Source organism: Bos javanicus, chromosome 6, assembly GCF_032452875.1.
Source record: "Bos javanicus breed banteng chromosome 6, ARS-OSU_banteng_1.0, whole genome shotgun sequence".
Taxonomy (NCBI): domain Eukaryota; kingdom Metazoa; phylum Chordata; class Mammalia; order Artiodactyla; family Bovidae; genus Bos; species Bos javanicus.
In genome coordinates, this window is record NC_083873.1 from 61,199,420 (window position 1) to 61,212,298 (window position 12,879).

At 38.2% G+C, this 12,879-nt stretch overlaps 1 protein-coding gene across 1 annotated transcript in view; it reads left to right on the top strand.

Annotated features, from left to right (window-relative positions):
* SLC30A9 (solute carrier family 30 member 9) overlaps positions 1 to 12,879 on the top strand; it is an 88,309-nt gene that overhangs the window by 7,972 nt on the left and 67,458 nt on the right. The window contains exon 2 of the mRNA XM_061420026.1: positions 4,540 to 4,692. Within this exon, the coding sequence (XP_061276010.1) occupies positions 4,540 to 4,692 (153 nt within the window). The remainder of the gene's footprint in view (positions 1 to 4,539; positions 4,693 to 12,879) is intronic.

Genomic DNA, 12,879 nt, shown 5'->3' on the forward strand with positions numbered 1-12,879 from the left:
ACTGCTGAATTTTAGGTATTCTGTGTATTTTATTGAGTCAAATGTTGTCCTATATATTCTGCAGTTTCCTTGCAGTTTGTCTTGTATTATGCCAAATATGTACGTTGAAAGTTGCTGATATCTGAAATTCTTCTAAAGTTAAAATTTAATAATTTTTTGAAACAGTGAACAAGGAAGCTAACAAGATTACTAGGGTAGTATCACAAGGACACAGGAGTTGGGAATTCCCTGGTGGTCCAGAGGCTAGGATTATTCACTTTCACTATCGAGAGTGAGGGTCTGATCCCTGATGAAACTAAGATCCCCATGCCTTGAGCAAGTAAGCTGGTGAGCTCTGGAGCCCGTGTGCCCAACTAGAGAGCCTATGTGGCAGTGAAAGATCCTGTGTGATGCAACTAAAGCCCGACACAGCCAAATAAATAAATATTAAAAAACCCCTCAGTTATGGTTCAGTTCAGTCGCTTAGTCATGTCCGACTCTGTGACCCCATGGATCGCACAATGACAGGCCTCCCTGTCCATCACCAGCTCCCAGAGTTTACCCAAACTCATGTCCATTTAGTTGGTGATGCCATCCAACCATCTCATCCTCTGTCATCCCCTTCTCCTGCCTTCAGTCTTCCCAGCATCAGGGTCTTTTCATATGAGTTAGTTCTTCACATCAGGTGGCCAAAGTATTGTAGTTTCAGCTTTAGCATCAGTCCTTCCAATGAATATTCAGGACTGATCTCCTTTAGGATGGACTGGTTGGATCTCCTTGCAGTCTAAGGGACTCTCGAGTCTTCTCCAACACCACAGTTCAAAAATATCAGTTCTTTGGCACTCAGCTTTCTTTATAGTCCAACTCTCACACCCATACATGACTACTGGAAAAACCATAGCCTTGACTAGACGGACCTTTGTTGGCAAAGTAGTGTCTCTGCTTTTTAATATGCTGTCTAGGTTGGTCATAACTTTCTTTCCAAGAAGTGTCTGTCTTTTAATTTCATGGCTGCAGTCACCATCTGCAGTGATTTTGGAGCCCCCCAAAATAAAGTCTGACACTGTTTCCACTGTTTCCCATCTGTAAGTGATGGGACCAGATACCATGATCTTAAGTTTTCTGAATATTAAGCATTAAACCAACTTTTTCACTCTCTTCTTTCACTTTCATCAAAAGGCTCTTTAGTTCTTCTTCATTTTCTGCCATAAGGTTGATGTCATCTGCATATCTGAGGTTATTGATATTTCTCCCCACAGTCTTGATTCTAGCTTGTGCTTCATCCAGCCCAGCATGTCTCATAATGTTCTCTGCATATAAGTTAAATAAGCAGGGTGACAATATACAGCTTTGACGTACTCCTTTTCCTATTTGGAACTAGTCTGTTCCATGTCCTGTTCTAACTGTTGCTTCTTGACCTGCATACAAATTTTTCAAGAGGGAGGTCAAGTGGTCTGGTATTCCCATCTCTTTCAGAATTTTCCACAGTTTATTGTGATCCACACTGTCAAAGGCTTTGGCATAGTCAGTAAAGCAGAAATAGATGTTTTTCTGAAACTCTTTTGCTTTTTCGATGATCCAGCAGATGTTGGCAATTTGATCTCTGGTTCCTCTGCCTTTTCTAAAACCAGCTTGAACATCTGGAAGTTCATGGTTCATGTATTGCTGAAGCCTGGCTTGGAGAATTTTGAGCATTCCTTTACTAGTGTGTGAGATGAGTGCAATTGTGTGGTAGTTTGAGCATTCTTATTGCCAAATTCAGACTTAAATTGAAGAAAGTAGGGAAAATCACTAGATCATTCAGGTATGACCTAAATAAAATCTTTTACGATTAAACAGTGGAAGTGAGAAATAGACTTAAGGGACTAGATCTGATAAACAGAGTGCCTCATGAACTATGGACGGAGGTTCGTGACATTGTACAGGAGACAGGGATCAAGACCATCCCCAAAAAAGAAATGCAAAAAGGCAAAATGGTTGTCTGAGGAGGTCTTACAAACTGCTGTGAAAAGAAGAGAAGCAAAAAAGTGAAGGAGAAAAGGAAAGATACACCCATTTGAATGCAGAGTTCCAAAGAATAGCAAGGAGAGATGAGAAAGCCTTCCTCAGTGATCAATGCAGAGAAATAGAGGAAAACAAGAGAATGGGAAAGATTAGAGATCTCAAGAAAATTAGAGATACCAAGGGAACATTTCATGGAAAGATGGGCTCGATAAAGGACAGAAATGGTATGGACCTAAGAGAAGCAGAAGATATTAAGAAGAGGTGGCAAGAATACACGGAGGAATTGTACAAAAAAGATCTTCACGACCCAGATAATCACGATGGTGTGATCACTGACCTAGAGCCAGACATCCTGGAATGTGAAGTCAAGTGGGCCTTAGAAAGCATCACTATGAACAAAGCTAGTGGAGGTGATGGAGTTCCAGTTGAGCCATTTCAAATCCTGAAAGATGATGCTGTGAAAGTGCTGCACTCAATATGCCAGCAAATTTGGAAAACTCAGCAGTGGCCACAGGACTGGAAAAGGTCAGTTTTCATTCTAATCCCAAAGAAAGGCAATGCCAAAGAATGCTCAAACTACCGCACAATTGCACTCAGTTTATGGTATGTGGACTGAATTAAGATCTGTTCACAGATATATAAAAATTACAACACTGGAAATTGAGAAAATTGAGAAAATTGAGATTATTGGAAGTTGAGGCTATTTTCATGATATTAAGATTTTTTTTTTTTACTTGCAATGGTGGTATAGCTATGTTTTATCTTTTAGAATGCATACTGAAAGTTTTATGAGTGAAATTATTTTATGTCTGAGATTTGCATCAAATTAATATGTAGATGAGATATTGGTGAGGTAGAGATACAATGAAGTTGTCCATGAATTGATAATTGTTGAAGCTAGGTAAGAAGTACATGTATGTTTATTGTACTGTTTTTTTCTACCTTTGTATATATTTAAAATTTTTTATAATAAAATATTTTTAAAATTCAGGAGAACTTTGAACAAGATCGAGGATCAAGTTACGAATATATTGTCATCTTCTGAGGCAAGACTTTTAGATTAGTAATCCCTCTTTAAACACCTTAGCACAATGTCTATAGAAGTATTTCATCAGTGGATTAAAAAAATGTTAGTGGTATATTGTTTTTGTTTGGTAATAATCACAAAAGATACTTTGAATAGGGCTGACAAGTCAGAACACCAGTGGTGGTGGTGGTAAAGATGCTTTCCTGGAGGGTGGTTTTCCAGGGAGAGTTTGCTTTAGCCTTTAGTGACATATTTATTTTAATATGAAAGAAGATACATTGTTATATTTGCTTTACTCAGCCTTTAATAAGTAGCATCAAATGACAAAAAAAAAAAAAAAACCATACTGGGCCTTCAACAAATATTTGCCAAATGAAAGATTTAAGTTGGCATCAGGAAGTTTTTCAAGAAAACAAGTTCTAAGCCTGAAATTTGAGTGAATACTTAAGGCTGCCTTATGTCCCTCATGCTTTTCAGATTACCTTTGATATTCACAGTAATTGATGTTCCTGATGAATTCTCTGAGCCATTAAAAAAATATTTATTTTCTTTGATTTCAGAAGGCAATCTGCACATGCAAGTACATGAATTAACGTTTTGGGAAGATCATTATTAAGCAGTTAGAAAAGTTTGAACTCTTAAATGTTTAACTTGACTGTTTCTAATGATATAATTTCACTATTTTACCTAAATTTTAGAAAATGTATAAATTGCACCTAAACAAGGTTTTCAAGTTTCAGTCCTCAGCATAAAAAGTAACAGGGAGACAGGGTCACCCAGGAGTAGAGACAGATTTACTTTTCTACCACTTTGATGCAAATGTGGACTACATTTTTCTATTTCAGCCCTCCAAAGCCCACAATCAACCCAGATGTAGCAGCTAATGTGCTTTGTAATTAGACTTCTATTCTTCCCTCAATATATACTCATGATTATTATTCCTCATATACTGAGGAATCTCTCCAAATGTTGATTTATTTATCTGATTTTAAAAAATCAGTGACAGTATGACTGACTGATTCATATAATTCACATAGTGAATGTGAAATGGAAGAGGACCGAGTTTCAGCTAGCAGAGGGAAGACGCAATGTAATTTTGAGTAGAAAGCCCTCATGACCTTTCTCCTTTCAGAGTTCTTATTTTGAAAGGTATATTATGCCATTTTCTTTTAGCATGCAACCAACATACAAAATAAAGAGTACCTTTTATATGCCAAAGACCTTTCAGAATAGCTGAATAATATAAATGTTTATTTGACTTTATGTAATTAAAAAATTTCTATATAAATTTGCAAGTGAGAAAAGAAGCAATGTTATCTTTATGTTTCCTTTACAGAATATGGACGCTGTATACCTAAGGGCCGGTGAAACACCTGTACGGAAAGGGTGGCTTAACGTTGTGCATTTGGGTATTTAACAGAGTACAGATTTTACTGTTATTTTGTTCTCTTTCTAATCATAGGTAGGCTTTATTGGGTATAAAAATCCTTATTACTAGTTTGTTTGAAATTTAAATTTTTTTCTTTTAGAATGGCAGAGTTTAGTGACATTTGGAAGCTTTTCAAACAGTGTTCCATGCTGTACACTGAATCAAGTAAAGTTGTATTCCACAAATGTTCAGAAAGAAGGACAGGGATCACAATCTCAGAAAATGGAAAAAGTACCTTCATTTGATGAAGCAGGTATGTATAAATCTTTTAAAAAAGTTTTTTTCCCCCTGTATATGGGAATAGTTTGCATGAGATTGTTCCTTGAATGTTTGATAGAACTTATAAGTAAAACCATCTGAACTAGTGTGTTTTTCATGAGGAGCTAACTTAATTTCTTTTAATTTTTCTATTTCTTTTTGACTCGGTAAGTTCCATTTTTTTTCCAGTGATTTATCCACTTCAACTAAATTTTTAATTTATTGATATAAAGTTCATTATATTCTCTATATACATTTTAAAATAGCATATGTATTCTTTTTAATTTCATTCCTGGTGGTGGTTGTTTACTTGATTAATTTTGCCTGAGCTTTGTCAATTTTATTATTTTTACTAAGTGATAATTTTTTTACTTTCAATCTTTATATTGTATTTTTGTTTCCTATTTCATTAATTTCTACTCTTACTTAATTATATTCTCCTTTCTGCTTCCTTTGTATTTATTCTGTTATTCATTTTTAAGAAAAAGTATTTATTTGGCTGGGCTGGGTCTTAGTTGTGGCATGCGAGATTGCTGGTTGCAGCATGTGTCTTTTAGGTATTGCATGCAGACTCTTAGTTGTAGCATGTGATCTAGTTTTTTGACCTGGGATCAGACCTGGGCCCCTGCACTGGAGCTTGGAGTCTTAGCCACTGACCACCAGGGAAGTCCCCTGTTAATCATTTTTAATGACCAGTTAGCTGTTTTGCTCATTAATCTTTAATTTTTAAATTGTTTTAGATCCTCATTAGTTATCTAATATAGTATTATATGTAATATTATATAGTAATATATATATGTCAATTCCAGTCTCCCAGTTTTCCTGTCCTTTGACTTCAAGCTTTTTTGTCCTAGTTTGATAATCTTTGTCTTTTAATGGAAGGTTTAGTCTGATTACATTTACTACAGTCGTTGATATATTTAGACATATTTCTGCCATTATATCATGTGCTTCCCTGTGTGTGTGTGTGTGTGTTTAATTTTTTTTGCCTCCTAATAAAATCTTAGTTTTCTTATTCCATTATCCTCTTACCCTCATATACGCAACGTACACACGCTTGCTTGGGAGGTATATGCTTTATGTATGTGTTAAGTCTAAGGGTAATTGAAAAGTTTACTTAACTTCTGAAACATACAAAGGGTTTGGAATGTTCACTGTGGTCGCCCATTCTCAACTTACATGTTATTTGCTGGCTGGTAGCTTGTATCTGTTCTCCTCTCTTTTCCTTCTCTAAAATTTATACCATTATTTGTTTAAATTTTTAATCTAATATCTTTGTTAACCATCTTTTCTTATGTCTCTGCTTTTCTATCTGATGTGTCGATACATCCTATAGAAATTTCTTTAGGTGAGACTCTTTCATGGTAAAGGCACATTTAATACATAGCTTATTCCATTGTCTTTTGGCTGACACTGTTAGTGCTGAGAAGTCAGATATCATGCCTTTGTTTTCATGTCTTTTCTGTTTGCTTTTAAAATTTAACTTTATTTTGAAAGTCTTTTTCTTTGGTGTAAAGTTTAGTTTTACTATGAAATGAGTGAGGTATTACCTTGCCTGAGATTTGTTGGGCTTCCTGGATCTGAGAATTGTTTTTCTACAATTCTGGAATTCTGCAGTTCTCTGTCACTGTTGCTGGGCTTCCCCAGTGGCTCAGCGGTAAAGAATCTGCCTACAGTGCAAGAGCCATAGGAGATCTGGGTTCCATTCCTATGTCAGGAAGATCCCCTGGAGGAGGGCATGGCAGCCCACTCCAGTATTCTTGCCTGGAGAACACTATGGACAGAGGAGCCTGGTGGGCCTCGGTCCATAGGGTTGCAAGCAGTCTGACACAGATGAACTGACTTAGCATGCGTCCCTTGAGGTGTGTATTATTACCGCTTCTCAACTCTCTCTTGGCCTTTGGAACTCTGTTAAGAAATCTGAAATGTTTACTGCATAATTTTTCATGTCTCTAAACCTCTCTGACATACTTTGTATTTCTTTATCTTTCTGGCCTGACTCCTGGATTATTTTCTTAAGTCTACATAGTATACTAATTTTCTCTGAGTAGTTGCCTCTAATCTGCTGGCTGGTACCATGTTGGGCTTTTTATTTCTAATGATTGTATTTTTCATTTCTAGAAATAGTGTATTTTTATTTTTCAGCTTGCTTGGTTGGTCTCTTGTGTGTTTTCAAACTTGTCTTTTATTAGACATTAAACATAGCTATTTTTATATTCTATGACTGAAAATTCTGCTATCTGAAATATTTTGGTTTTATTGTATTACCTTTTTCCTTCATTTCCAGCTTTCATTCATGATGATCTGTTTTTAAACTGAGAATTGTTCATTTTCCATGTAGTTTAATATCTTTGAACTATTTGATGTCTCTGATTGAGAATGTGTTCCTGCATAGAGAGTTTGCATTTGCCTCTCTTAGCTGCTGGGGATACAACTTGGGACCACATTAAATTAAATCGTCAGCTTAAGATTTTTGGACCGTGTTAGCAGTATGAATTCAGACTGTAAATTTGTGTGAGCTGCCTTATCCCTAAGATTTCCAGTGGAGTTTTTTCTTCTCCACTACTTAACACGCAAGTCAGGGCAGGCTTACTTCCTTGCTGACTCCTTTTCTGTGTTTTTTCTTGTTGTTGTGTAATCTCTCAGTTGTGTCCGACTCTTTGCAACCCCATGGAATGTAGCCTGCCAGCCTCCTCTGTTCATGGGATTCTCCAGGCAAGAATACTGGAGTGGGTTGCCATTTTCTTCTTCAGGGGATCTTCCCAACCCAGGTATCAAACCCTAGGCATCTCCTACATTGGCAGGCAGATTCTTTACCACTGAGCCATCAGGGAAGCCCCATATGTGTTTTATAGGTCACAGTTATGCCTTGTCTACCTTTGTTTCTGGATATCTCCTGTTACCAGAATTCTAGAGAATTCTGCTAGAGATGGAGACTCTAACAGGAGATACCTAGAAACAAAGCTAGACACTTGGCGTAACTGTAGAAATAGAACCTCAAAGAGTGTAAGGGTCAACAGAAATCATCAGGGAAGAAACTTTGGTGTGCTCTCTTATTCTATAGAGATCCTGCTTTCCCTTCATTTTTGCCCCCTTCAGATCATTTTGCTAGCTTAGGAATGCATTTGAAAAGATACTTTTTCAGGATATCTAGTCCACTTTGCGGCATTAAAAAGAAGTCTGTATTTATTCATTAATTTATTGAAGAAGTATTTATTGAGCACTTTTTATATAGCAGCACATGAGAATGAGTTTATATTTTTTATTACTGAAACAGAAAATTAAGCAAAAAAAGTATAGTAAGTACTGTGGTGGAAGAAGTGCTGTGTGCTGGAGGGACACCTAGGTCTTGAGTGGCCGGGGACGGTTTCCATAGGGAAGTGCTATCTGATTAGTGACCTGAGAGTAGGTATTGGTGTGATGAATGGTGGGAAGAAAAGATAACACTGCAAGTAGTTCATTGTGATCAGACTAGTGAGTAGAGCACCTCATGGTGGGGTTGGTAGTTTTGAAAGGGGTGAAACTCAAGAGGTAAACAGTAATCAGATCAGGGTTTTGTTCAGGAGTGTGGACTGTTTCAGAGGCAGTGGGAATCTGTTGGAATATTTTGAGAAGAGGAAGCACTTAATCATATTTAAGATTTTAGAAAGATAACTAGATGCAGACTGGAAAACAGATTGCAGAGGAAGGAACTGAAAACGGATGTGAATCAGGCTCTAGACTAGGCTAATGGCAATGAGTTTCTTAAGGGGGTAGGCGAGTGCAAGAAATTTAGGAGCTGAATAATTGACTTGACTGAATTTGGTGGACTAAAAGAGAGAGTCAGTAAAGGACAGTGCATGGTTATTGGATTTGACTGGGCTTTTGTATTGGTGATTTCATTGACTTCTAAAAGTAGAAATCCCAAGGCTGGAATGTGTATTAATGAGAAGTTGAGGGCTCAGTCTTGGACATCTGAACTGTAGGTGCCTCTGGGGCATTCTAACAGATGATGACTAGTAGGCAGTTGTTGTACTACTTTTCTACTGTGAGACATCATCTCTTTGGCTGGATTGCTGCAGTAGCCTCTCTGGGCTCCTTGGTTCCACTCTCACTTTATCACTATATTTTAGTCAAACCATTTTTCTTTTGGTTCTTAGAAAATAAGAAAATACCAAGCTTGTTCTTGTTACAGGGTGTTTGTTCTAGTTGCTTTAACTTTCCATGATGCCCTTCTTCATCTGGCTGACCCCTTTTGGTAATTTATATCTTACATGACATGTCAACTCTGCACACCCAGTCAGTCCTTGATATTACAGTAATTTTAATTCTCTGTGTGGACATCACTTATTACTAACTGATATTTTCAGTATCTGTATTATTTATTTTTTCCCCTTGTTTCCAAACCTCATCATAGCAGGAACTTCAGTGCTTAGCTGCTGCTAAGTTGCTTCAGTTGTGTCCGACTCTGTGCGACCCCATAGACGGCAGCCCAGGAGGCTCCCCCATCCCTGGGATTCTCCAGGCAAGAACACTGGAGTGGGTTGCCATTTCCTTCTCCAATGCATGAAAGTGAAAAGTGAAAGGGAAGTCTGTCAGTTGTGTCCGACTCTTAGCGACCCCATTGACTGCAGCCCACCAGGCTCCTCCATCCTTGGGATTTTCCAGGCAAGAGTACTGGAGTGGGGTGTGGTTGCCTTCTCTGTCAGTGCTTAGAGTAGTTTGCTTATAGTTCAGTTCATTGCAGTTGCTCAGTCATGTCTGACTCTTTGCGACCCCATGAACCGCAGCACGCCAGGCCTCCCTGTCCATCACCAACTCCCAGAGTCCACCCAAACCCATGTCCATTGAGTTGGTGATGCCATCCAACCATCTCATCCTCTGTCGTCCCCTTCTCCTCCTGCCCTCAATCTTTCCCAGCATCAGGGTCTTTTCCAATGAGTCAGCTCTCCACATGAGGTGGCCCAAGTATTGGAGTTTCAGCTTCAACATCAGTCCTTCCAATTAACACCCAGGACTGATCTCTTTCAGAAAGGACTGGTTGGATCTTCTTGCAGTCCAAGGGACTCTCAAGAGTCTTCTCCAACACCACAGTTCAAAAGCATCAATTCTTCTGTGCTCAGCTTTCTTTATAGTCCCAACTCTCACATCCATACATGACCACTGGAAAAACCATAGCCTTGACTAGATGGACCTTTGTTGGCAAAGTAATGTCTGCTTTTAGTAGGGGTTTAATAAATTTTGTAAATGAGTAAATGCATAGAGTTCTAACCTGGGGATAAAGATTTAGGAGTTTTTAGCTATATCCAGGTGGTAACTGAAGTCATAAGTGTGTTTGAGACAGTACAGGGGGATAGTTTAGATTGGGGAGGTAAGAGCTAGTCTGAAATCCTCAGTGAGTAAGGGACAGGTGGAAGAGGAGAAGCTTGCAAAGAATAGTTGAGGAGGAACAGCCTGGAGAGGTAGGAGAAAAGCCAAGGAGAGGATGGTGTTAGGAGAAGAGTGTTTGAAGAATAATAAACATTTCAAGACCATCTTTCCTTTAGTTGGATGTCTTTCACAGGAAAGATTTTACAGATTCCTTGAGAAATCTGTGTTTATGTTTATCTAGGGAAAGAGCCAGAGAAGGCAGTGGCACCCAACTCCAGTACTCTTGTCTGGAGAATCCCATGTACGGAGGAGCCTGGTAGGCTGCAGTCCATGGGGTCTCGAAGAGTTGGACACGACTGAGTGGCTTCACTTTCACTTTTCACTTTCATGCATTGGAGAAGGAAATGGCAACCCACTGCAGTGTTCTTGCCTGGAGAATCCCAGGGACGGCAGAGCCTGGTGGGCTGCCGTCAGTGGGGTTGCACAGAGTCTGACATGCCGGAAGCGACTTAGCAGCAGCAGCAGCAGGGAAAGAGCAAATTAGCCAAGAGGGCGGTGGTCAGGCTCTCTCACCCCCATACCCTCTCCCTCTTGCCCCACGTTTTGTAAATAATGATTATGTAACAGCTGAGATCACTTATAGCACTGTGCATGCACGTGACAAGGTAACCACTTGGCCACAGGCTACCATGCTTTTGTTTTGTATGCATGTATATATAAGCTCCAGCTGAAAAAGCCCTTGGGGCTACGTTATGGTTGCAATATGGTGGTGAGGCTGTGAGGACCCTCACAGACCCACAGCTGTGTACGCTGGGTCAATCACGAGAGGAGAGAACACAGCGTGTTTGCTGCTGCTACGGCTGCTGTGCCAGCCCGGAGAGAATAAACACGTCTGCAGTTTCTACGGCTCTTCTAGTTTTCTTCCAGCCTCTTAGCTCGCACCTTACCTACCCTGGGTTCAGTGAACAGTGTGCATGGTGAGATACTGCAGGACAGTTTATCATGCCTGTTCTTCATCCTTTTCCCCAAGCCGCATCCTCTTTTTGGGCTTATTATCCAGTTTTAGTGAGTTTCTTCTCTTTTCCTTGTGATGAAGAACTGCTGGGGTAAATATTGAGAGTCTGGTATTAGAGGATGAAGGAATGGAGAGGATCATGAGTCCCTAAGTTCCAGAAATAAGCATATTTATTTAGAACATTGAGAAGAAACGGGTCGTGGAATAATGTAATTAAAGGTAAAACATGTTATAATGCTATTGTGAGGTGAACATTGACTCAGGCAAAGATATTTAATGTTGGTTCTACTTTACAGAATGCTTGAAATTGAAATCTGTGACTCAGTTTATTTTTTCTCTGCTGACTTGTGAAATTTAAATATTAGTTTATTCTATTATATTAGGACTACATTGTTTACTGATGGTTTTATTTTGGGCTTAATTTTTCAGAATCTTCTTAGGCCAGATTAGACCTTGTTAGGCATCAGATTGGAGAAGGAAATGGCAACCCAGTCCAGTATTCTTACCTGGAGAATCCCATGGACAGAGAAGCCTGGCAGGCTGCAGTCCATGGGGTTGCAAGAGTTGGACACAGCTTTGCGACTAAACTACCAACCATCAGATAGACAGCAAGTAATTGCTTGATTGAAAGATAATTTGTATATTTAAGAGTTTGAGATTGACTTTTGAATAATTCAAATCACATGATAAAGTCAGAAACAGCTCATTAAGAGGCAGAGACTTGCTAAGGAATCGTTAAGTTTTTAAGGAGCATTCAGATGTTTTAAATTTTAGTAAAATCAGTTTTAATTTTGCTAATGACAGCAGATGTGTGGCAAACAGCCAGGGCTTGAGCTTAAAACAAAATGTCTGGAGATATTCATGGATAGCATGTCTCGTTGCTTATTGAAATCATCAAGATTCTACTCCAGGGATCCAGTGTAAATTTATTAAGATGTGGTATGTAAAAAAAGTATTCCTACATGTGTTTGAGCTTTTTACTAGCATTTCTTGTTTGTGAGTCTTAACACTATATATTTAGTAATATCTAGACAGTTTGTGCTAAGAAGAATATCCAAAAATATCAGTATTAGAGCACCTCATTTTATGTGATTTGTTTGAATGACTTTCATCATTGTAGAAAGAACGGCTGTCTGTGAAATTTTAAATAGTAGATTTCAGTTGTTCATACACTAGATGAGTGTTGAAAGCTTAGTATTCCACTACCCCACCCCTTCACTTTTATCTGCCCAGGGCTCTATTCCCCAAAACAAAATTTTAAGTAATTGATAAACGTAGATTCTGTAGATAAAGATGCTTTAGAATTTGTTTGCTGTATAGCCAGACAGAAATAAAATATCAGTCATTTAACTGATCAGTGTCAAATATTGGAAGCCATAGTTACTAATTAAATAGAAGTGTTTTTAGGCCTCTTTTTTGTTTGTTTTTAACCAGTGTGTCATTATAACTTACTTAGAATCTGATGAACAGTAAAAATAAAGCCTTTTTGGATTTTCTGTATATGTTTTAGTTATGAAAACATAATATACCATGTAAGTCATTTCCCCAGTGGCTTTCCCTGAAAAATAATTGAGAAATATACTAAATATTACAGGTAAGATTTTTTTGCTTATATTTAGAAGAGAGTTTTGTTTTTGATAAATAAATAAATAGGCACAATAGAATAAGTGCCTATTCTGTTGATATTTAATTTATACATAAGAGCGTTAAAAGAAGGTAAATCAATGGATTGGCAGAAATTTGGATCACATAGCAATAGCATTGTTGAAAGAATACTCTGAGGTAACCATTCAACTTCTCACTTACTGGTGTGATAGA